Source organism: Penicillium hordei, assembly GCF_028827395.1.
Source record: "Penicillium hordei strain IBT 12815 chromosome Unknown utg000005l_segment0_segment0, whole genome shotgun sequence".
NCBI classification, from domain to species: domain Eukaryota; kingdom Fungi; phylum Ascomycota; class Eurotiomycetes; order Eurotiales; family Aspergillaceae; genus Penicillium; species Penicillium hordei.
The window spans coordinates 2,411,025-2,433,328 of NW_026623146.1; the positions used below are offsets into that span (position 1 = coordinate 2,411,025).

The following is a 22,304-nucleotide window of genomic DNA, read 5'->3' on the forward strand; positions in this document are numbered from 1 at the left end:
TGAAAAGTAAGTCAAGTGGACAGAGACAAATGAAAAACACACGAAAGCAGAAAAACAGAGAAATATCAAAGAAAAGAAGCTGGAATCCGTCTTGTGGCATGAAACCCTAAGCTATCGTATCCCATGTCGAAAATTGAACAACTGAAAAGTATCTGATTACTCCTTTTATTCATCATTCAATTGCTAAGCAATCACCGATGGAACATACCAGGTACTCATTTACTCGTCCTCATCATCGGATTGGTAAGTAGTCCAGCGACGCGAGTTGCGCATCTTGGCTGCCTTGCGTGCCGTCTGGCGATCCGCCGAGTTGTGACCCTGATCCGCCATGCGCATCATGACAGGAAGACTGTTGAGAACGGAACGGTTACCTTGGAAATAGTGTTCGGAAAAGCCGCCCTGCAGGATACGGCGCAAAGCATTGAGTCGCACCCACTTCCACCAGCGGTCGATAGTCATGAGTCCGTGGCGGCCGATCTTGACGGTGAGAGTGCTTCCGTAATGGCGGTTGGTGTTCTGGTCGATGGCGGTGTTGTAGCGAGGACCGCGACGTGGGTTCTCGACAGTGGTGAGGATCGAGGCGAAGTTGCTGTGGAGTGACTTCTTGTCGCGCTTGCTGATCTGCTTGCCGTGGATGGTGGCCAGTGTCTGAAGTTGGCTCTCCAGCTCGGGAGTGTTGTGGTAGGCGTTGTATCGTTTTACGAGCTTGGGACCGGATGTGGGATAGTGCTCATGCTCATGCTCGTCGCTGTTGTCGTTGGACTCTGCGCTCTCCTCGTCTTCGTCGTCCTCTTGGGGGCTGTAGCTCTTCTCATAGAGTAGGGCGATGTTCTCGCCTGCTGCAATCTGCACGTTGGAATCGGAGCTGTCCAGCTGATCCATGAAGATCTGGACTGCTTCTTCGCTTTCTTCTTCGAAATCATCGACTTCGGTGGCGAGGAATCCCCATTGCTGGAGCGCAGCGGTTACAATGGTGGGGTCGTCTGTGGCATCGATGGATTGGCCGTCAGAGGCGATGATGTCCAGGAGGAAACCCATCTGTTCAAGCATGCCATCTTCACCGGCACCTCCAAAGATAGTGCATGCCCCAAGGCAGTGAATAGCGGCTGTCTTGACAAGAGGGGAGTGGGAGTCACGGATGGTACGGGTGAGCAAGGGCTCGGTGTTTTCGTAAACGGTGTTGTCGAAAGCTGAGATGACAAGCAACTCGATAGCGCGCAAGCCAAGGGTTGCTTCACGGACACTGACTTCGGTGCGGACACTTCGCTCAAATGCCGCCAGTAGGTCCGGAACGGCGTCGTGGATTTCTTCCACTGTATAGTGGTATTTTGTCAGGCGGCAGAATGCCTGCAGGGCCTCCTCGCGGCCTTGGACACTGCTGCGCTTGCGATCGAGAATTTCTTGAATACGCTCGCCGAGTTCTTGTTCCCAATTGGGATTATCTTGTTCGGGGTGCTCATCGTCGAGAGATCCGATACTGCCAATACTATCCCAACTTGGTTAGTGCCTTGATTGTAAAACTTGCCGACATCATTGGTGACATCATCCCGCCACGGGAGTGGGGACCATGTGAAGATACAAAAAAAAAAAAAGGAAAAGGAAAAAAGGAAAAAGAGAAAGAGAAAACGCTGCAAGGGGTTATATTCGCTTACCTCATAGATGTCTCATCAGAAAGGAAACCCGAGTCTTCTTCGTCTGAAGGAGCTCTACTGGCATTGCGGGAACCCTGACGCGAGGTCGGCTTCGAACTAGCGGGGGAGTTGGTGCGGGATGCTTCACGGGACGCTGCCTTGCGTGAGACAGTCTTGCCGCTCTCGAAGATCTGGCGACGTAGATCGGGCATCTTGACTATGAGATGATAGGAAGAAAGTTCTTTGAAAAAGATGGAATAAATTGGGGAACCCAGTACGGGGAGTAGTAGGAGAGGATCAAGCTGAGGAAAAGGTTATTTTTAACCTATGGGTACTGGACAATAGTCGAGAATTAGAAGAGAAAGAAGTAAGTGATTGGGCATGTTCTCAAAAGGATTCGAGTATAGTAAAGGAAAGAAAAGAGAGAGAAACAAAGAACAAGAATAATACGAAGTAAATGGGTTGACTCGTGACTGCGTATGTAAGCCTATCAGATGGCTGCGTTTACATTTTGTTCCACAGATTTATTGATTGATTTATTGATTGATTTATTTATTGAAGGCATTGAAGGCATTGAACAAGGCATTGTTCCAGGCTATTGTCGGAATTTCCAATCAGATATATCTATTGCCTATTGTTCGATTGTTCGATTGTTCGATTGTTCGATTGAACTATACTCTAGTGATTTGTCTTCGAGAGCACTCATGGCTCAGCCCATGTCAAGTCATACGTTACAAAATACACCTGGGCAGATCTGATCCCATAGGCCTTGATAATTGGCTTATATTGGCCGATTTGGTCCACTTACGGTTTCTACTTCCAAGATTGTCAAAGCTATGACACATCAGTAGACTACAAGACAAGACCTGTGGGATCCTTCCATCTACTCCAGAGTAGACGGATTGATATAGTGATATAGTGATATCTGCAATCCCAGGCTGTTGGACATGGACTTTGACATTACGCCTGTTAAGTGTTCCCTTTTATCTTTGAGGGGTATCATTATCATACATCCGAGCAGGTAGAACCCATTACAGCTGTTGCTTCACCAACTCGAGGATCTGTTGGGCCTTGGCGCCCTCCAAATACTCACGACCTTCCTGTCGCCATTCATCTTCGTCGTCTTCATCGTCCCCAATCTCCAAATCCACCTGCAGACTAGCATTGTAAGCACCCATAACCGTCTCTTCATCCACGCGCACTCCGCTCTGTACTAAAACCCGAATACACTGTGCCAACCGTGCAATCTCCCGACGGGTCTGTGGTGAGATATCGTCGTTCTGACTAGAGTAGATTGAACTCGACACCATCTCTTCCATGCGCGTAATGGAGACATTCTCCGTAGTTGAGGATGCGGCATCGTCCCCATCGGCGTGCTTGGAGATAAAGATGTACCCATTCACTCCAAGGATGATATTCACCTCACCACCACCATTGGCAGCGGGAACCGTCCATACCTGTCGACGAGACCGCACTACACCGCCAGTACCAGAGCCACCAGGAGCAGCCAACGCGCTGCCTGAAGCCGAATTCCCAGCCCCAACACCGCCCTTAACGCTAGAGCTAGACGCTCCACTGCCGCCAGTTCCTGTAACGGCAAGGAACACACCGTTGCGCAGTTTCCCGTACTTCAGGGACCGTGTGTGTAGTGACGCCGACCCATCCTGGTGTACGCTCTGCACTTCGGCAACTACAAGATCGCCTTCGCTGAAAAATGTTCGGATCTGGAGCTCGTCGGCGCTTGTTCGTCGACGCAGAATACCACCGGGCAGGTTGATTGCGGAAAGAGGGAGCTGGGCAAGTAGCGGTGCGGCAACATCGACCTTCCAACGTCGTGATTGCACTTCAACAATGCGGCCAACGACGAGGTCTCCAATCTCGGGGGTATAGCGGGCGCGCAGAGGGTGAACAGAGAGTAGCTTATTTGTCTTTTGAACTGTACCGGCAACGGTGGCAATGATAGATGTCGAGAGCGGGTTCATATAGGTGCCGTGACCTCTGTAGATTGTTAGTATTAAAAAAAAAAATGACAATATGAGCCCCGCGGTTTTGGTATTTGTTTTTTTTTTCCGCAGTCTTCAAGATTGCACCAACCTCATCCATTGCGGATCATCTGTGACCACTTCGCCTGGTGTGACAATTCCTGTGCCAATATTCGAGTTTCCTTGTAACCGGGGTCGCTTATGAGGCCGGGAAATGCCAGTCATTTCAACGTCCTCCTCAGAGTCCATGGAGATGTCGTCATCCGAGTCGACTTCATAGAAATGGGCGTTCTCTACCACCGGGGGTAGAATAGTAATTGCCATTGCAAAGGATGTTGTCTGTGATTGCGGTTGACTTCCAAATGGGAGTGGAGGCATCCAGATGGGTTGCTCGAGGGAAGAAAATCAAGGTCACGTGATAGCTCCACCACAGCCATAAACTTTCAAGGATATTTACAATATTTACAAGAGAAAGCACGGATTGGAGGTACAGTCCTAAGGCTTGTATTGGTCGGCTATATTTTATCAACGCTTCCTCTAAAGGACTTCTATTTTCAGATCCAGAGAATAACGAGCCCCGCAGATTCAATATTGTCGATGGGGTCGCCTACCAAATTCGAACACTTCGGCCTATTGGCGACGACGAAGTATTCGGTACATTTTGTATAGTGTTCCCATACAAAGAGTACATATGGTATAAAATTCATAATATCTACCTTTTTCTCAACTCCCTATATACATACATGTATGTAGCTACATGAGATTATAGGTCTATATAAAATATCATTGAAAAGGTTTTAAATTAGTTTGGCATGAATATCGGTAAGATATACAACATACTTAAACGGAATATTCAAGTTCAATGCTCTCTCAATTGATGTAAAATCTTTGTACGTATGTGGATCTCAGTGTAGAACGATTTACTTATACTTATTCCATACCTTAGTACTTTTATTGATCTTTTAGCAAGCTCTAGGGTTGATGAAAATTGGTTATTACATATGAGTTTTGTATCCTACCTGTAGGTATATTCTGTATAGGCACACCATACAAAATGTACCTAATTTCAGAATGTATTTACTTACCCTGATATCTCATGGAGACTACATATTCGTACTATTATCTTAGATTGAAAATGCTAATTATCCGTCCATGTCATTTGAAACCAGTGAATCAAGCCAACGCCAGTATTAATACACAAAAATGAAATCCCTTTATAAAGCAACCGCTCAAGGCTTTTTGGCCACTTTGCTTGGGTTGGAAGTAGGCTCTTCCTTCTTCTTTTTCGACCGGCTGCTACCGCCCTTGGGTCTATAACCAGTATCCTCTTCACGCTTGCGCTTGTTCTTAGGAGTAGGCTGGGCCTCTGTCCCATCCTCATCATACATGTCCTCATCCTTGCGTTGAGCCGGCGCTCGCTTGGAAGATCGCTGATTGGAAGGTCGTGATGCAGACTTTTCAGAGGCAACCTCATTATCTTGGAGAGTCTGCGGTTGGTTGCGACGCAGCCAGTTGTATACCGATGCGGGATTCCGCATGGAAAGATCCCGCTCACGCTCCGCAAACGTGGGACGATCTGGAATGCGTGCGAGCTGCGTAGCAGCCGCCTCATCGCCTAGCTTGGCGTCCAAGGCGAGATAGTACTCTGTCTCATGCTCGGGCGTAAAGTATCCAAGTTGGCGTTCACAATCATTGTCGGGCTTCTTTTCAACGGCGTCTGTCGTGATGTGGTGGGTCTGTGACAGGGTGCTATACTGTTGGGCTGGTGCAAACGCCTTGTTTCGTTTGATGTTGTCTTCAATGATACGATAAGCACTTGTATCAATGCTACCAGCAGTCAAGCCAGCTTTGGCTTCCTTCCATGCTTGTTTTGCTAGTGCTGCATCGTTGATCAAAGGTACAATTTCCTGCTCGGCAGTAGGTAGCAAGGGAGGGTCGGTTGGCATGCTCAGATCGAATCGCACGTCGGGAGAAACATGTAGGCTTTCGTTGAACTCGAGGAGAACCTCAAGCAATTGACTGAAACCAAGGCATTAGCAATCATTCATACAGGGGAAGGGGATTTGTAAGTCCCATACTCGTTTTGTTCCTGAATGCGCTTGGACAGGTCCTCTATGCGCAATTCTTCCCGGATCAAACTCTCACTCTCTCGAGTTCCTAGCTCGAACCTGACTTTCAGCTTGGCATATTTCTTCCTAGAGAGAAAAGAGAAGTCAGCATTGTCCGATAGGCTGATTGTGAGGACTCGTACTTGAATGACCGGACTGATTGCTTTGCAGGAGCTGGTGCAGCCGTTGGTGCATTTGGCAAACTTTCAGTAACACGGTTGTCGTCTGGTTCTGCCATGTTGTTATGGCGGAGAGAAGTTCAGAAGAGATGAAGGGGATGTGGTCACCCTGCGCGTTCGCGCCAAGAAGCGGATCGGGCTGCGTGGGAGGCGGGTCCTGGCCGCCGTAAAAAAAAATTAAATTATTGCTTTGATTTCTTGTGACCGGAAATAATCTTAGAACTTTGATAGATTGACCATTATTCTAGTGATCATCACACTATTTATACCAGTCGCATCATGTCGGAACTCACCGAAGTCAGTCAAAAGAAGCGCAAGCTGCAGGACGGTCCTGAGCTTGAAATCGATGTCTCTGCACCCGAACCAGTCTCAAAAAAGGCCCTGCGCAAAGCGAAAAAGAACAAAGGAGGTGATGCGGGTGATGATGAAAAACCCAAGTCCAGCAAGTCCAACAAACCCGAATCCAAAGAAGCCGAAACAGAGGGGAAGCGGTCCCAATATGGTATCTGGATTGGAAACCTATCATTTACTGTGACCAAAGAAGAGCTGCGCATGTTCTTCACTGTCAACTCCGACATCTCCGAATCCGATATCACTCGGATCCATCTCCCCAAGGGCCCCGAAAGATTTGGGAGGTCACAGAACAGAGGCTTTGCTTATGTCGACTTCACCGACAAGAAGTCTTTGCAAGAAGCAATTGGCCTAAGCGAGCAGCTCATGACCGGCCGCCGCGTGCTTATCAAGGATGCAAACAACTTTGAAGGTCGCCCTGAGAAATCCGAAACCCAAGAGAATGCTGCGGGTGCAGCCAAGTCTGGCCACCCCCCTTCCAAGCGGATTTTCGTCGGCAACCTGAGCTTCGATGTGACCAAGGAAAACCTCGAAGAAAACTTCGGCAAATGCGGGACTGTTACCAACGTGCATATGGCGACTTTCCAAGACACCGGAAAATGCAAGGGTTATGCGTGGGTGGAGTTTGAAGAACTCGCTGCCGCAGAAGCAGCGGTGAGAGGATTCATGTTGGTCAAGGAGGATGACGGCGAAGAGGATTCCTCCGACAGTGATTCCGACTCCGCATCCGAGAAGAAGAAGAAGTCGAAGAAGCTAAAGCCTCGGATGCAAAGGGTTTGGGTGAACCAGCTTATGGGCCGCCGTATGCGAATGGAATTTGCCGAAGATGCGTCTACACGATACAAGAAGCGCTTTGGAAAAGACGCCGAGAAGAAGGATGAACCCGCTATTACCGAAGTCGATGGCGAATCACGAGAAAGAACCCGACACAAGAAGAGACGTGAATCCATCGATGACTCTCGCTACTCCAAGGAAACTGTCCAGAAGCTCAGTGGTGCCATTGTCGAGGGCCAAGGTCAGAAGACCACGTTCGACTAAGTTACTCATCTGCGATTCGTGGAGTATCATCTGCGGTCTTTCTACAGCACCATTCAATCATCTCATACACAATATGTATCAGTGAAATTCTGATACCTGTCAATGATCTGCCTGCAATCGAAGGTGGCATTGGGATCAAACTCCGACCGTGGTCTACCCTGTGACTCAAACGGGACCTTTGGGTCATAATTTTCAATATGTGTACGATCTCTCAGATATTCATGATCATCGAGTTCATTACTCGGTGGCACAGTTTGCAGTGGAATGCGCAAAAAAAAAAAATGCATGTATACTTCCGGATATCACAACATCCCGGCCTGCATATTAGAGCGCAACCTCGAATTTACCAAAAATCAAGCAAAAATTCTCACACAATCTCAATATTTATAATCAAGCCTTCTATCCATAGATGTCAATATTTAGCTTGCCAGGCACTAACCAAATCAAGTAACATTTAAGAAAGCAATTCTAGGCCCGGTCGTGGCAGAACAAGCTTCACCGCCTGAACTAGGCCCGATCAGGCCTGACGTCTCCCGCGATGTCATGCCCTTTCTCTGTACTCGAGTCTCTGTACTTCTCATCTCTCTTTGGCTGCACCTCCTTTCTTATTCCCCCCTTACTCTTTCTCTTCTTTCTCTTCATTTTGGTTATACTTCTTGCACAAGGTGTCTTTTTGTTCCTTCTAGCCTATCTTACTATTTTGATCTTTCCTGATTTCATTTGCTATTCCACTGGTTTATCGTTCCTTCAACGCCCTCTGTTTCAACATACTCCGTTCTTTAAGCCAACCCGGTCCCGATAACCACAAATTCAAGCGTGTGTCAACAGAGAACATCTACGCCTCCCCTCCAAGTGATTAATCCCTTGCGTCTTCGACATGGCTCCTCTTCGACGTCATATCGGGGCTAGCCGCAGAAAGAGACGGGAGGAAGATGGCGAAGAAGAGGGTTCAATGGCTGGGGACATGGGAGACGACTCTTTGAGTGAAGGCTCGGCTGACAGTCACCAAGAGGACGAAGATGCGGACGGAGAAGTCAGCGAAGAGAGCGAGGACGAGGTTTCTACGTTGGATAAGGCGGGCAAGGTCAACGGTCGTGGGGTGGATAAATCTACACGGAGCAGCTCTGTATCGCCTGAAAAGCGAGGACTCAAGACAACCGTTTCAGATACAGAGGCAATGTTGAACGGCCTGAAGATCTCAGACAGTGCGGGCGATGCTGCGGAGGTTCATTTCGACGATCTCAAGGAACAACAAGAGGCTCACCCTGGAAGAACACCCTCCGCCCCTCCAACCGAGCCAAATCGAAACAATTTGGCTTCCAGAAAGCGCCGTGAGAATGAAAAGTATGTCAAGGAACGAGAGCAGAACCCAGCCTTCGTTCCCACCCGCGGCAGCTTTTTCCTTCATGACAAGCGATCCACCGACAACGGTCACCGGCTCAAGAGCAAGTCTCGCCCCTACGGCCTGATCGTAGATGGCAGCTCTCGCAGGTATGTTATGTTCCATTCCATTCCCCAATCATGTTTCTTACTAACATGACTCAGGTCTTCCAAGCCCGATGCCAGCGGAGGGCAGTGGGCACACGATCTCCACGATACCGTGGCTGGCGAGGATCGACCTACAGCAAAGCGCCCAACACCGTCCGCGATGCCTAATACTGGCGCATCCGTCCCCACCGCCCCTAGATCGTCCCCGCCCAACCGGTCCTTCTCTAGCACTACGTTGATTGGGAATGTACCTGTCGTTGTTTCCTTGCCTGGTATGGCCAGTCCAATTCATTTTTCTTCCGTGCCCAAGAGACTCCACACCCGGCTACCTCAACACCGACCCCCCTTGCGACGCGACAAGCCGGTTCGAATTTCTCTTCCCAGCCAGCCGCCCCGATACATATTCCCCTCGGTTGAACGTTCCTTTATATTCATCCCCCGCGCGTTGCGGCCGAACCAAGTCTCTCGTGGTCGAGGTGGTCGTGGTGGCGGCTGGTACAGTGGACGACGTCCCAGCTACTACCCCAACTCCTCTTACACGCCTAGCGTTGTCAGCCGTCGATCTTCATTTGGCATGCCGCCTTCACAGGATGGGTGGCCGTCACCTGCTGGGTCTGTCTACTCCAGACCTATAATTCCCACCGACCCCAAGCCCGTTGTCCGCCTTCCCCCTCCACCTCGTCCGCCTGTCGGGATCCCACCATTTGGACCTGCAATGGCTATGTCCCTTCCTCACCCGGCCTATCGCGAAAGCCGCCCCGCCCCGATCCCTATGCACCAACCTCGTCCTCAGAAGACCGTCTCCGTTGCGGACATTGAAAGCCCAGCGACTTTCCCGTTTGCTTTCAACCCGCCTCAACCCCAGCATGAGCAGCCTTTCCACCACCAAGTCCCTCTTCCAGCCCATGGCCCACCCAGTCAGCCTTCGGCCACTCCGCTTTCCCAGATTCCGGAGCGGGCGATTCACGCACCGCCCTTCCAACCCTACAATTACCATCAGCCTGGCTTCTACCCTCCGAGTTATCCTTCGGGCATGTATTACCCACCTTCAGGGCCCGATTATGCGGGTTACAATGGACCCGTTGGGCCCGGAGCCTCTGCGCCAAATTTCCCGGGCCAGCAAGCAATGCCCTATTTAGCTGGGGAGCAGCCCCCTCCACCGGGTACTGTTGCTCATGAGTCTGGGGGCACCGTCTACTTTTATGATACCAATAATGTGTACGGAGGTCCCGCACCGGGACCGGGATCGGGATCTGGGCCTGGGGGTGTGGTTGGCATGGGTGGGATGATGACACCGCCAGGCACGACCTTCTACTATCCTCAACAATCCAGTCAATATTATGGGCAGTGATAAATCATCTTCTCTTATCTTCTCTTCTTCTTCTTCTTCTTCTTCTCTCTTCTTTTTTTTTTTGGATCTCACCACATCTTCAATTTCCACCAATTCTCTCTTTGTTCTCAATTTTCTTTCAGTTTTCTTTCACCTCACCAGGATCTACAGGGGTCTTTGGTTCACTTTGGTTTATCTTTTTCTTCTTTTCAAGCATCCACACATTCTCTAGCCAAGTTTTTACTCCTTTTTTTACTCCCTTAATTTTTGTCCCAGTTTTGATTCATGGCCCTCTTGGATTTCGATGCATTTGAGCGTTCTCCCTCCGCAACTTTCCCCACGTTGGGAATATCACGTCTTGATTCTAGCCCTTCTTAGCCCCAACCCCCTCAATCTCCTCCAATCGGGCGATCGAATCCCCGTTCTGCATTCAGTGCATGACATCATCTTTCCCTGTTTTCTATTTTGATGATCTTTTTTGTACTCCATCTCTAAGGGGTTTTAATGAAGAATAAAAAAAAGCAAATATTGTAACTAATTTCGAAGTCCACTAAGTCTACGATGTAGACGACTCTAAACACTCTGGGGAGTAGGTATAGTCACTGTATTTCTTGGCATTCCCTCCGGGTTGAACACGTCATATGATATTATATAATCCATCCTGAAATGGAAATAACTCACCGCCTTCCCTGTCAGTTAGCAGCAGCTGACCGTTCTCTCCGCTTTTTCCCTTCAATTCGACGGCTTCTTGTACAACTCCCCTCTTATTTTCCTGGACTCTCCTCTACTTCTTTTCTTTTCCTTCTTCATCATAAAAAAATTATCATCATTTTATCTTCCAGCATTTCTTTCTGACTAGTAAAGTGCTGTTTTTGTCCTTTCCCACCCAACACCCTAGTACTGTTGCCTTATCTCAAAGGGGTCTCCACCCTAGGACTTTCACATCGTCTACGATGACAACCCCATCTACTACTTCTCATTCGGGTCCAGAGAGTCTGGTTACTGTCAAAGTACTTTACAATGACAGTAACCGTCGCTTCAAGATGCCTCTCAGGGAGCTGAAGGCCCAGGTCTTTCCCCAGATGGTAAGTCTCCACTCAAGCTCAAGCTCCGGATCTGTAGTCCGACTCCATTCCTTATCTTCAGCGATCATCAGATCATGTTTTATGTCTACCAAATATTTTATTCCAACCGTAAACAAAACGATACGCATGGTTGTTGGTTTCTTTTTTTTTCTTTCGCAAGCTGACTTGACGGTTTCGGTTTAGCTTAGGAAACTGCTCGGGGTTCCGGCGGATGTCAACGTCATCCTTGAACGCTATTCCGATAGTGCTGGTTCTTACGTTCGCTTAGATTGTGACAACATCGCAGTCTACAAACAACTCTACCGAGCTGCCAAGGCCAAGTCCAAGCTCCGTATCAAGGTTACTACTCTTCCTTCCCAAAACACATCTGCACCAACACCAGTACCATCAGAACCCACTGTGTCGATGGAGTCAACCAACCACACTCGTCACAGTTATCTCGAAACGGTTCTGAGTCCTCTAGCACCTCCCAATACACTCCCTCCCATTGAATCGGCCCAGGTTCCTCATCCCACCGATGAGAAAGAGTTGCCTCTCGGTCAATCTCGCTACCGCACATTCGAGATGGACCAAGAAAAGCATCAGTTCCCGGTCATCTCCCACAGCTCGCCCAACGGGATGTTCTGCATCGACTGCAATCACTGCGGTCGTTCTATTGCAAATGCGCATTATCACTGCAGCATTTGCGAGAACGGGGACTATGACTTATGCCTACAATGTGTCGGTGCCGGGACATCTTGCCGCGGCGAAGGTCACTGGTTGATCAAGAGGACAGTCAAGGATGGTGTCGTCACAAACAGCACTACCGAGACTATTGCTCCTCGGGATCAATCGGCGGTGGAGTTCAACACCATACTGCCTACTCAGATTCAGCGCGAGGTGATCACCAAGCCGGTGGTCCACGTCCCTGAGTCGGTCCCTGAACCAGTCCCTGAGTCGATTCAGGAATCGATCCCAGAGTCAATCCAGGAGTCGATCCCAGAGCCAGTGGCCCCACCAGCTTGTTTGGATGCAGCCATTCAGGGTGATGACAAGCCAATGTGCAATGGATGCTGCCGTGGTTAGTTTTCTCTTTCTCGCTTGCCTTTCTTTCTTCTCTTTGCTCACAATAAACAGAAGCCGACGAAAGCAACCTCGTCCGCTGTAATGAGTGTGAGGACTATGATCTTTGCCTTCGCTGCCTTCTCCGGAATAAGCATGGACACCACCCTGGTCACACCTTCCACCTGGGGTCTGACCGAAACTTCTGCTTGAAGAATCTGATCACCTCTCGCTGTCTTCCTGGCCGGCAGTTCCGACACGCCGCTGTCTGTGACGGCTGTGACAAGGTATTTACTCATTCCACCCACTCGGGAGGCTTTCGACTAATTTTTTCGTTTTTTTTTTGCTAGCGTATCGTTGGTGTTCGTCACAAGTGCTTGGCCTGCCCCGATTGGGACTTCTGCCCCGATTGCATTTTGACTGCTCCTCAGAGCCACCCGAGTCATCGGTTCGTGCAGGTTTACGATAGTATTGGTGAACCTGCTCGGGAACATGAAATCCACTATGGCATCTTCTGTGACGGTCCCCTGTGCAAGAGCAAACCTGCCCAGAATTACATCAGCGGAGTTCGCTACAAGTGCGCTGTCTGTGATGACACCGACTTCTGTGCGAGTTGCGAGGCCCTTCCGACTGACCACCACAACCGCACTCATCCGCTGGTCAAGTTCAACACCCCAGTCCGCAATGTGACTGTGAGCACCATGGGCGATGACGGCGTGAGTGGAGCAGTTGCCCTGGGTGACCAGATCCATGCCCCCATTCGGTCCGTTGACCAGGCCGAAGTTGAGGAGCAGGAACCGGTCGAGGTGGATGCTAGCAGCAAACCTGTGGAGAAGGTTGAGCCTCAGCTATTCATGAGCCAGCCTATTCCCGAGACCGATGGCTCTGTGATGTCGGACTACAAGGCATTCTTTATCCGTGACACTGTCACCGACGGTACAAAGATGGCTCCAAACACCATGTTCCGCCAGACCTGGACTCTCTACAACCCTGGTCCTGCAGCATGGCCCGTTGGCTGTGATGTGCGCTTCGTCGGTGGAGACAAGATGTTCAACGTCGATGTTTGCCACCCATCTAGCGTCGAGTCTATTCGCTCCGCCATGGCAAGCAACAAATTGCTTGCCCCTGTGGAGCCAGGCGAGAGTGCTGACTTTACTGTCAACCTCCGCACCCCTCAGCACGAAGGCTCTGCTATCTCCTACTGGCGTCTGAAACTCCCTAACGGTGTGGCCATCGGTCATCGTCTGTGGTGTGATGTCGAGGTGCAGACCGCTTCTCTTGAAGAAGTCGACACTAGTGAGGCATACCCTGCCGCATCTGAGATTGCCGGCAGTGGCATGATCTTCCCCAAGCTGGAGAAGGAATCCCCGGAGTCAAGCACTCACGAAGCCGAGGCTCCTGCGCCGCAGGCACCGACCTTGTCGAATTCTTCGGAGGTGGATGTTCTAGAGGATGTTGAGAGCCTGACTCTGGACGATGCCTCCACTGATGCTGACACTGGCTTCCTGACTGACGAAGAATATGACGTTCTTGACGCCAGTGATCAGGAATATCTTGAGGCCAAGCAGTCCACAAACTGAAAAATGTTTGGGGAAATTCATCACGACACGATATGGGATTGGGAATTTGTACCAGTGCACTCTTTTTTATTTTATTTTCTTTCGGACTTTGCCCCTGAGGTCTAGTCACTCCGAGCATGACTAGACTTAATGAGAGTGGTTTTTTTTTGGCCTACGAAAACAGACAAAGAAAAAAAAGAGAGTTGCATAATTTTTGCGTAGGATAGTTTAATGCACTTTGCTCTTGAGGTTTTATTGTAATTTGAACTCTTCTCTTCTTCTTCTTCTTCTTCTTCTTCTTCTTCTGCATCTGCATATAACATACGCTAATACCATTTAGGTATCCAGTTAAGCATAAATATCACCATGGGCATCTCCAGTCTTTCCCAGGCCTTTTTATACTCACATCTATACAATCTGAAATATGTTGACTTTCATTCAAGGTCAAAAACAGCAAAAGTTGTTGATCTCTGGAGATTCCCGAGGATATCTCCCGAGGTCCAATTTAGTGAGGGGCTGAAATGGAGATGCACATCCATATCGACTTTTTCACTTTTTCACATACTTTAGTCTCATTCATTCGCACTTGATCCTCAATAGCATGGCATTTGGTACCGTATTCCGCCTCGGCCTTGTTGCTCTGGTCGCCTTTCTGGCTGGCCCAGTAAGCCATTTCGTGCATATTACAGGATACTTCCTCACTCCCAATCCGACAGTACTAGGCGAAGGCCAAGGCCTAATCCACATCGAAGATACTATTCACTGCGAGGATGTGCACCACTACCACCAAGCGAACCTGCTGTTCACTGCCTGCGAAGATGACAAGAGCACACGGTTGAGCTGGTTCCCGCCGCTAGGCCACATGCTGCCACTCACAGCCCAAGGCTCTATCCATGTCGTGGATCCAAAGGTGAATTTGTTCTAAACATATCGAAAAAAAAAAAGAAAGAAAAAAAACCCAAATTAACCCCGAAAATAGACTATGAAATCAACCCGTCTGGCATTCGAGAACTTCCAAGGTCCCTTCGTGACACATGGAATCGATGTCATTGAGGATCCCGAGCAGTCAAACGCAGTCTATATCTATGCCGTCAACCACTTGTCCAACCCGGCATACTTTGAAGCTGGCGAGCCCAAGGACGTCCCCAAAGCCCAGTCTCAGATTGAGCTCTTCCACCACATCCTAAACTCCGATTCGATTAGGCATGTGCGCTCAATCAACCACCCGCTCATCAAAACCCCCAACGACATCTATGCCACCAGCCCGGTCTCCTTCTACGTCACCAATGACCACTTCTACCGTGAAGGTCCCATGCGACTCATCGAAGACGTCTGGCGTTCAGCCAAGTGGTCCAACATCATCCACGTGCAGATCGCCGACCTAGCAAGCAAAGGCGCTCCCATCGAAGCCTCCGTCGCGCTGACAGGTCTATGGAACAACAATGGTCTTGGACACGGCCGCACCGATAATGAAGTCATTATTTGCAGTGCTATGGGTGGCGAGATGTTCCTCGCAACTCGACACGAGTCCAACCACTCTATCTCCATCGATACCTCGGTCTCTTTTAGCTCTCTCGCGGATAACCCGTCTTACTACCATGATCCGTATAGCACCGACTCGCATGATGCGAGCGGATTCCTTACCGCCGGTGTCTCGCAGGCTATTCACTTGGTGGCTAATTCTAAGGAGCCGAATGCTTTGGATCCAATTCAGGTGTGGTATGCGACTCTTGATTCGCGCACTGGCGTCTGGGAGAAGAAGGTGCTGTTTGAGGATGATGGGTCTAGGCTTCGGACTGCGAGTGCGGCTGTTTTGGTGCCGATTGAGCCCAAGGCTGGTAAGAAACTTGCTTGGCTCTTTGTTACTGGGTTTATGTCGGAGAGTATGGTGGCTGTACAGGTTGAGCTGTAAGATAGTATAAATATTTATACAGAATTTGCATTTTTAACCAAAAATGATGTTCTTTGCCTTGGGGTTTTCTATATTCCAACCACTTGATCCTTAAATTCAGTCTTCCTCTACCTTACATATCAAAAGCTTCATATAAAGTTCCTCAAGTTCCCAACCCGCCATCTTTTTAACTCTTATCATTCTGCCTGGAACCCATCCATCCAGCTCCTGGCCTAATATATCTGTGACAAGGATAAGCTGTCGACTCATGGTTTCAGTGCCGGGTTGCTTGAGAGAATGCTCCAAGTTATAGGTCAGTTTAGTCTTTATTCCAAGTATATTCCCTGTTGTCTCCCCAAGTGGGAATGGGAGCCTTGGGATATCGTTTAGGCTTGAAGTAGATGAAGTGGTCAAGAATTCCGACAGAGCTTAGATTTGAAAGTCAGATGTGACCGTCCTTGTAGACAAAGTTGAATTAGTTTGACAGAAAGCATGTAGATATCTGAAATTGAAGTGCTAGCGCCGCTGCAATGCAACAAATTTGGGGGGGGGGGGGAATAGAAAGCCACAAGGCAAGGTAAATAACAAGATTCATAAAAACACCAAGTATTACACCACATTCATCACATCATTTGATTTATCTTCATCTGTCTGACTTGCCCGGCGGACTCTGGGAAGAGAATGAACAGAACTTGTCCTTGATCGCGATAACCTCGTAAGTTCCCTCATCAGAGGTCTTGATCGTCTTGATGTTTTCGTAGGAGATGTCATGCTTGATATCAAGGATCTCCGATTTCTTCCCCTTGCGGACATTGGAGCTTCGGATGTATCTGTGGAATTGTTAGCAAACTGCGCTGAAAGAGACTATCTGGGTAGAGATTATTGACTTACGTGAATTCGAATGGTGGTGTACCCCAGAACTCAAAGTGAAGCTCGGCTTCTCCACCCTCGTGAATGTCCACCACTGATTCTTTGCCCTTGCTGATCCGCACGCTCGGCATAGCATGGATGACCTTGGTGATGTCTTTGTGGGCCTTGCATTTCCCACTGGCTCCATCACTGACAGCGTTGATGGTGAACTGACCGGGAAGCTCCGCAATACGACGGAAGTTAGCGGTTTGACTAGTGGCCTTGCGTTTGGCCCCGTCGAACGTGTAGAACACGTCGAATGGAGCATGGCCTGACAGTGAGAAGGAAAGTCGTTCGCCCACACAGTAGTCCATCTTGGACTCGAGCGGGATAATGGTAGGAACATCGGAGATGGCGACCCGTACCGAGGAGGCATCGAGGTCAGTGGTCTTTTGACATCCTCTAGAATCGCGAACCTTGTGGATGCTGACTTGGTGTTGTCCCAAGTCAAGATGGCGACGAGGAATCAGCAGTTTGTGTCGATTGGAATTGATCTTGGGAATCGTGACAATCTCCGGTTTAGCGTTCGAGTGGTGTTTGATGCTGATCTCTAGGGAGAACGGTGGGACACCCTCTAAAGTAATGGGGATAGATTCCTCGCCGTTGATGTCTTCCTTGCAGAAGCCAAAGACGTGGCCAGGTTGGTCGAACTTAGCGGATGGTAGCGGGTTGACCTTTTGTGTCACAACCAGAGCTTTGCTCTTGGGATCGTGATCATAGAGGCTGTCACCAACTTGTGTGAACTTGTAGCTGTATTCTCCGGCCTCGGAGGTATCCATTTCCATCGAAGTCACATGAAGGGCGGACTTCAAAGCCCGTGGCTTCGCCGCAGAGAATCCTCCACGGTCCGCCTTGCGTCGCTTCTCGTACTGAACATTGTATGGAGGATTGCCCGACAGCCGAACCTCAAGGCTGTCATCGTCGCCTTGGCAGACCTCAGATTTTGCAAACTCCTTGGCGGCTCCAATGGGGGAGCCGTCAAGGGCAGTGATTTGGGGCCGTGGGATCCACGAGACCTCAAACTCATTTGCAGACTGGTCCACAGTTCCAGGACAACCGACGTCAAATACTTCACTGATCTCATAAAGACCCTGCTTGTCAACAGTTAAGATGCTGTTTTCATCCCAGAAGTTTTTCTGGATGGGCGCCGAGTCCACGTCAACATTCTTATACTTGACAGTCCACGGGCGTTCTCCACTCAGCCTCAACGGAATCTCAATCTTGGAACCCTGCAAAGCTAAGACACTTCTCTTCTTGTCAATTTGACCGAAAGAGACGTGCGGGGGCTGTGATCGGGCTTCGATATTGAGGCTGTCCTTGAGAGTCCGTTTGCAACCAGACTTATCCTTGACGCTAGTCAGAGACACGGTGTAGTCACCACCACTGATCAGTTTATCCGTCGTGATAGTTGCCACATCAGTGTCAGATTCCAGTGTTTTCCTCAATCTCTTCCCATTGTGGACGATCTCGTATTGCAAGACCCAAGGGGCCTCTCCGAGGAAAGACACCTCCACAGAAACAGCTTCGCCGAAACAGGCGGTTCTCAATTTTCTTGATAGGAAATGAGCCGAAGCCGGTGGCTTCACATCTTGTTCAAGCACCGGTATCTTGAGAGACCGCGGCGAGTAGACGGCATCTTCGATATCAATGAAACGATAGGTGTATGAGCCAGCTTCCGATGGGGTGAAATCGAGCTGCGTGCGCATTCCACTGATGGCTTGTACTTTGGAAACAACGCCCTTGGAGCTTTCAATGCTGTATCGGAGGGAGAATGGAGGGGATCCCGTGAGATCCAAATCCACAAGTAATCCAATAGCGTTGTTCGCACAGCGGTCAAATATCTTTTCGGCTTTGACTGTCAATTCTGGCTCAGGTGGGTTATGCAAATAGCAAGATGAAGGCTCGAGGATCTCTCCTGGACAAAACTTGGTAGAGACTGATGTCAAGGCATACAAACCAGGCTCTTTGATGTCCAAAGTCTGATTCATATGCTTGAGGTCGACTGTTTGTTCATGTGCTGCTTCTTGGGTGTTGCCTGAGTACGAGTAACCGACCGAAAACGGACCATCCTTAGCATATGCGTGCCCATCAGGATGGAAGCTGAGGGGAAATCTCGTGCTGTCTCCCTTGGCAACTTGCAGCGGATTCTGAGCATTGCAGTTTTGCAGTGACAACTGCGGGCGTTCGTGAACGGAGAACTGGTACCACTGAGATTGTGACTTTGTGGATGGTCGGTCTCCTTCATCAAAGATAGTAGAATAATTGGCCACGTTTCCAATAGCATCATGGACCTCTTCGATGGTGTAAAACCATTCTCCGCCATCATTCAATGATTCGTTCAATGGAACCTCAATCTTTTGACTCTGCGCCCACGAAACGTCGGGCTGGTTGATGCTGTACAGAGCAGCAGTAGTTCTGCCGTTGAGCAGCGGAGAGCGCAGATGATCGGGCTGGATGTTAAGGACCGAGAATCCACGATCGAGATTGTTGACCTGGCGACTGTACTTGATCTTCAACGGAGGCGTGCCTTCCACCTCCAGTTTGAAGTCGGACAACTCTCCTTTGCACTTGTCGATGTGTGTGTTTTTGATCAAGGCTCGCGGGCAAGAGACCACCAGCGCATCAAATGTTCGTGTATGAACATCAAGCTGAGACTCGTCCACCACCCGTTGAAGACGATAGACACCAGTCTTGCGCACAGGGAAGAGCAGGTCGCGATGGAGTTGACCTGGAGCATGCTTCTTTTCCGCCTGCTTTTTCAGAGTTTTCAATTGCTTCGACGGAATGCTGATTGTTTCATTTTCGCCGGTGTTAAGATCCAGACGCAACAATTCGATCAGGACAGGGTCGGTCTGGTTAACACGAATGGGCAGGTCGATTGTGGACTGCAGAGAATCAAGGCAAAGCGAGTTCCGATCCGGATTGAGGACGGCGGATCTAATATAAAGTCAGCTTGATCTTATATGTAGGTATATATGAACCGGATAAACTTACCCCTCTGGCAGAATGTGCACAATTTGTTTTCCTAGGATCAATGACGAATTGTGAATGATATCGCCGGGCTTGACTCTGCGCTCGGAAATCGATAATTCGCGATCGTATGCCACTTTTACTAGTCCAGTAATCCATGTGGCCCAAGGAATCTGCAGCTATTAGCAAGGGTCGATCAGGAGTCTAAGAACAAGAAAAAAAGAAAGAAAGAAAAAAAAACTCACTGGGATGCGGAACATCAAAAACACATTGCCCACGGCGTGAAGCAGAAATACTGTGAGCGTGGTCGGGAACGCCCACTCTAGCCAAGGTATACGCAGAGCCTGCAGTCCGACCAGGAAGATTCCATCGATCGTGGCCCATTTCAACAGCAGCCAAGTTGAATCCAGGTCATCGGATGCCGTCAAGGACTCATAAATCCTCCAGGCATTCAAGGCGAAATATATTGCAACGACATAGAGTCGTTGGGAGGGAGCATCGATCACATTGGTGGGGATCAGTGGCACATCGTTCGGGTTTGGAGGTGGTAGTCTCGACGCCTTCGAGGCCGATTTGGATGCTGATCTGAGTGGTGTTCGTACAGCTCGGGGCTCTCGCGGCTGCGATCGCGAAGGAGTCTCAAAGAGCTTTCTCCTTCCAGTTCCAGGGATTGTTTTAGGTGTCTGCGGAAAGGCAGACGGGAGGAGGGGAGTGCCGTTCATGGCATGCTGTGGTTGCCGGAGCTGGCGAAAGGTGGGGATGTAGTTAGGGCGCAATGGTGGCCCTTCTAAAGCTGTAGTAGGGTTTAAATGAAGTTGAATGAAGCTGTATGAAGCTATCCAGTGGCAATTCGCGCCTATAGCAGATAGAAAAGAAGAAATAAAAAAATGTTGGAGACGCGGGAAGCGCGTCGGGAGAAGCTCGGTCCACTTATGACCTACTTCCCTCTATTGTCTTGGGTGTCTTGGGTGTCTTGGGTATTGTCTACGGTCTATTGACTACGTCTATCGTTTACCTGGTTCACCTGGTTTACCTGTTTCTGTAAAGACATATTTCTCTTTCCTTCAACGGTGAAGAGCAAAACCCTACTATCATCTTTAATCTCAGGACTCCTTTTATCATAGCTTCTCATTTCAATCTGATCCTGAAGCTCTTCAGCTCTACAACTCCCTACCCTACCTCTTAGTTTTTTGAAACCAAAACAAAAAGCCAACATGGGTCCTCGAGTCAAAAGGCGCCGCCTGACGGACCCGGAAGATTTCAGCGACGATATCTGCCAGCCTGCGTCCCGTTTGGAAAAAGACAGCTGGAATGGATTTTGCGAAATCGAATCAGAACCGGTATGTGTGTGTCTGGAAATGGCATTAGCAGTGCTTTACTCACGGGGATTTAGGCCTTGTTTAATGTGATGCTACGTGACTTTGGGGTCAAGGGTGTAAAGATCCAAGAGGTCGTTTCTCTTGACGAAGAAATGATGGCGTTCCTCAAGTATGTTGTTGTGTTACTCACAACCCCTCACTGTGCTCTTATATACGGACTCGATAGCTGACCATGGGCAGTAATCCTGTTTACGGCTTGATCTTTCTCTTCCGCTGGCGTGAAGATAACGATGGAAAGCAGGAAGCAACTTGCCCTGACGGGCTGTGGTTCGCAAACCAGGTCGGTCTTCTATTCTTTTGCCGAATGTGTTCCTTACTAATTATATATGTATAGACCGCCAACAATGCTTGTGCGAGCGTAGCACTATTAAACATTGTCAACAACATCCCAGATATTGATTTGGGAGAGAATCTACGGTCTTTCAAGGAATTCACGATGCCTTTCACCCCAGCCCTGCGTGGAGATGCAATTAACAACTTTGAGTTCGTCAAAAGAATACACAACTCATATGCACGGTATGCCATTTTGATTCGACCTTTACCACTCAAATACTGACTCAATATTAGAAAAATGGATATTCTCAATTCAGATCTGCAGCTGAAGACTGAAGCTACCACTAGGAAGAAAGGGTCCAAGGGCCAGGCTGCTGAAGAGGCTGATGCCACCTTTCATTTCATTGCATTTATGCCTGTGATGGGCCAGCTGTGGAAGTTTGATGGGTTGGAGCGACAGCCACGAGCACTTGGTACGCACCACAACAAACATGCTGGGACGGCCTTGCTAACTCTAGTAGGGGAATGTTCTGAAGACGACTGGTTGGAACTGGTCAAGCCCAATCTACTGGATCGAATGGCTGCATATGAAGAAGAAGAAATTGAATTCTCAATTTTAGGACTCGTGCGGGATCCTCTACCTGATCTCATCAACGACTTGGCTATTAACGTGAGAACCTTGGAAATTCTCAACCAGCGTGCCACATCCCTGTGCCCATCATCAGATACACTCGCTTTGGATGAAACTGTACTTGGTCCTGACCCTTCCGTATCTCTGACACGTGAAGATATCGATGCGGCAGTGATCCCCCAGGAAACCCTCGATGATTACCAGGCATGCTCCGATGAGAAGCTGCAGGAATATCAGCAGATGATACGCAGGAGACAACGAGAACTTCGTGCACGCATTCGTGAAGAACAGCAATCCCACCGGTCGGATGACGAGTATGCAGCCGGACGGCGGTTTGACTATGGGCCAGCGGTACGGACGTGGCTTCGACGCTTGGCGCAGAAACAGCAATTGCAGGAACTGTCCGCCCTCGTGGCCTACTGATTGGATGACCTTGGAATATCCAATCACGTTATATCT

General features: G+C 49.2%; 9 protein-coding genes across 9 annotated transcripts; 5 read left to right on the forward strand and 4 right to left on the reverse strand.

Annotated features, from left to right (window-relative positions):
- Positions 1-219: 219 nt before the first annotated feature.
- N7537_009864 (IFRD domain-containing protein) lies at positions 220-1,843 on the reverse strand (the record flags this gene model as incomplete). The annotated part of the gene is made up of 2 exons (XM_056900918.1): positions 220-1,486; positions 1,653-1,843. 2 exons carry the CDS (start codon positions 1,841-1,843, stop codon positions 220-222), a joined length of 1,458 nt encoding a protein of 485 aa, XP_056749586.1.
- An 819-nt stretch (positions 1,844-2,662) lies between these two features.
- Positions 2,663-3,937, reverse strand: N7537_009865 (exosome non-catalytic core subunit RRP4; the record flags this gene model as incomplete). Its single annotated transcript, XM_056900919.1, has 2 exons — positions 2,663-3,629; positions 3,726-3,937. 2 exons carry the CDS (start codon positions 3,935-3,937, stop codon positions 2,663-2,665), a joined length of 1,179 nt encoding a protein of 392 aa, XP_056749587.1.
- Positions 3,938-4,822: 885 nt separating this feature from the next.
- N7537_009866 (uncharacterized protein) lies at positions 4,823-5,959 on the reverse strand (the record flags this gene model as incomplete). Its single annotated transcript, XM_056900920.1, has 3 exons — positions 4,823-5,632; positions 5,692-5,808; positions 5,865-5,959. The coding sequence occupies 3 exons, from the start codon at positions 5,957-5,959 to the stop codon at positions 4,843-4,845; spliced, it is 1,002 nt and encodes a 333-aa protein (XP_056749588.1). The 3' UTR covers positions 4,823-4,842.
- A 220-nt stretch (positions 5,960-6,179) lies between these two features.
- N7537_009867 (putative RNA binding protein Rnp24) lies at positions 6,180-7,289 on the forward strand (the record flags this gene model as incomplete). The annotated part of the gene is made up of 1 exon (XM_056900921.1): positions 6,180-7,289. The coding sequence occupies one exon, from the start codon at positions 6,180-6,182 to the stop codon at positions 7,287-7,289; it is 1,110 nt and encodes a 369-aa protein (XP_056749589.1).
- An 877-nt stretch (positions 7,290-8,166) lies between these two features.
- N7537_009868 (uncharacterized protein) lies at positions 8,167-10,128 on the forward strand (the record flags this gene model as incomplete). The annotated part of the gene is made up of 2 exons (XM_056900922.1): positions 8,167-8,780; positions 8,835-10,128. The coding sequence occupies 2 exons, from the start codon at positions 8,167-8,169 to the stop codon at positions 10,126-10,128; spliced, it is 1,908 nt and encodes a 635-aa protein (XP_056749590.1).
- An 872-nt stretch (positions 10,129-11,000) lies between these two features.
- N7537_009869 (ZZ type zinc finger domain protein) lies at positions 11,001-13,813 on the forward strand (the record flags this gene model as incomplete). The annotated part of the gene is made up of 4 exons (XM_056900923.1): positions 11,001-11,192; positions 11,376-12,252; positions 12,309-12,520; positions 12,584-13,813. The coding sequence occupies exons 1-4, from the start codon at positions 11,061-11,063 to the stop codon at positions 13,811-13,813; spliced, it is 2,451 nt and encodes an 816-aa protein (XP_056749591.1). The 5' UTR covers positions 11,001-11,060.
- A 580-nt stretch (positions 13,814-14,393) lies between these two features.
- N7537_009870 (serum paraoxonase/arylesterase family protein) lies at positions 14,394-15,704 on the forward strand (the record flags this gene model as incomplete). The annotated part of the gene is made up of 2 exons (XM_056900924.1): positions 14,394-14,702; positions 14,772-15,704. The coding sequence occupies 2 exons, from the start codon at positions 14,394-14,396 to the stop codon at positions 15,702-15,704; spliced, it is 1,242 nt and encodes a 413-aa protein (XP_056749592.1).
- A 622-nt stretch (positions 15,705-16,326) lies between these two features.
- Positions 16,327-20,284, reverse strand: N7537_009871 (uncharacterized protein; the record flags this gene model as incomplete). Its single annotated transcript, XM_056900925.1, has 4 exons — positions 16,327-16,513; positions 16,575-19,529; positions 19,587-19,735; positions 19,808-20,284. The coding sequence occupies 4 exons, from the start codon at positions 20,282-20,284 to the stop codon at positions 16,327-16,329; spliced, it is 3,768 nt and encodes a 1,255-aa protein (XP_056749593.1).
- A 492-nt stretch (positions 20,285-20,776) lies between these two features.
- N7537_009872 (ubiquitin C-terminal hydrolase 37) lies at positions 20,777-22,268 on the forward strand (the record flags this gene model as incomplete). The annotated part of the gene is made up of 5 exons (XM_056900926.1): positions 20,777-20,902; positions 20,956-21,050; positions 21,122-21,221; positions 21,276-21,457; positions 21,509-22,268. The coding sequence occupies 5 exons, from the start codon at positions 20,777-20,779 to the stop codon at positions 22,266-22,268; spliced, it is 1,263 nt and encodes a 420-aa protein (XP_056749594.1).
- Positions 22,269-22,304: the final 36 nt, after the last annotated feature.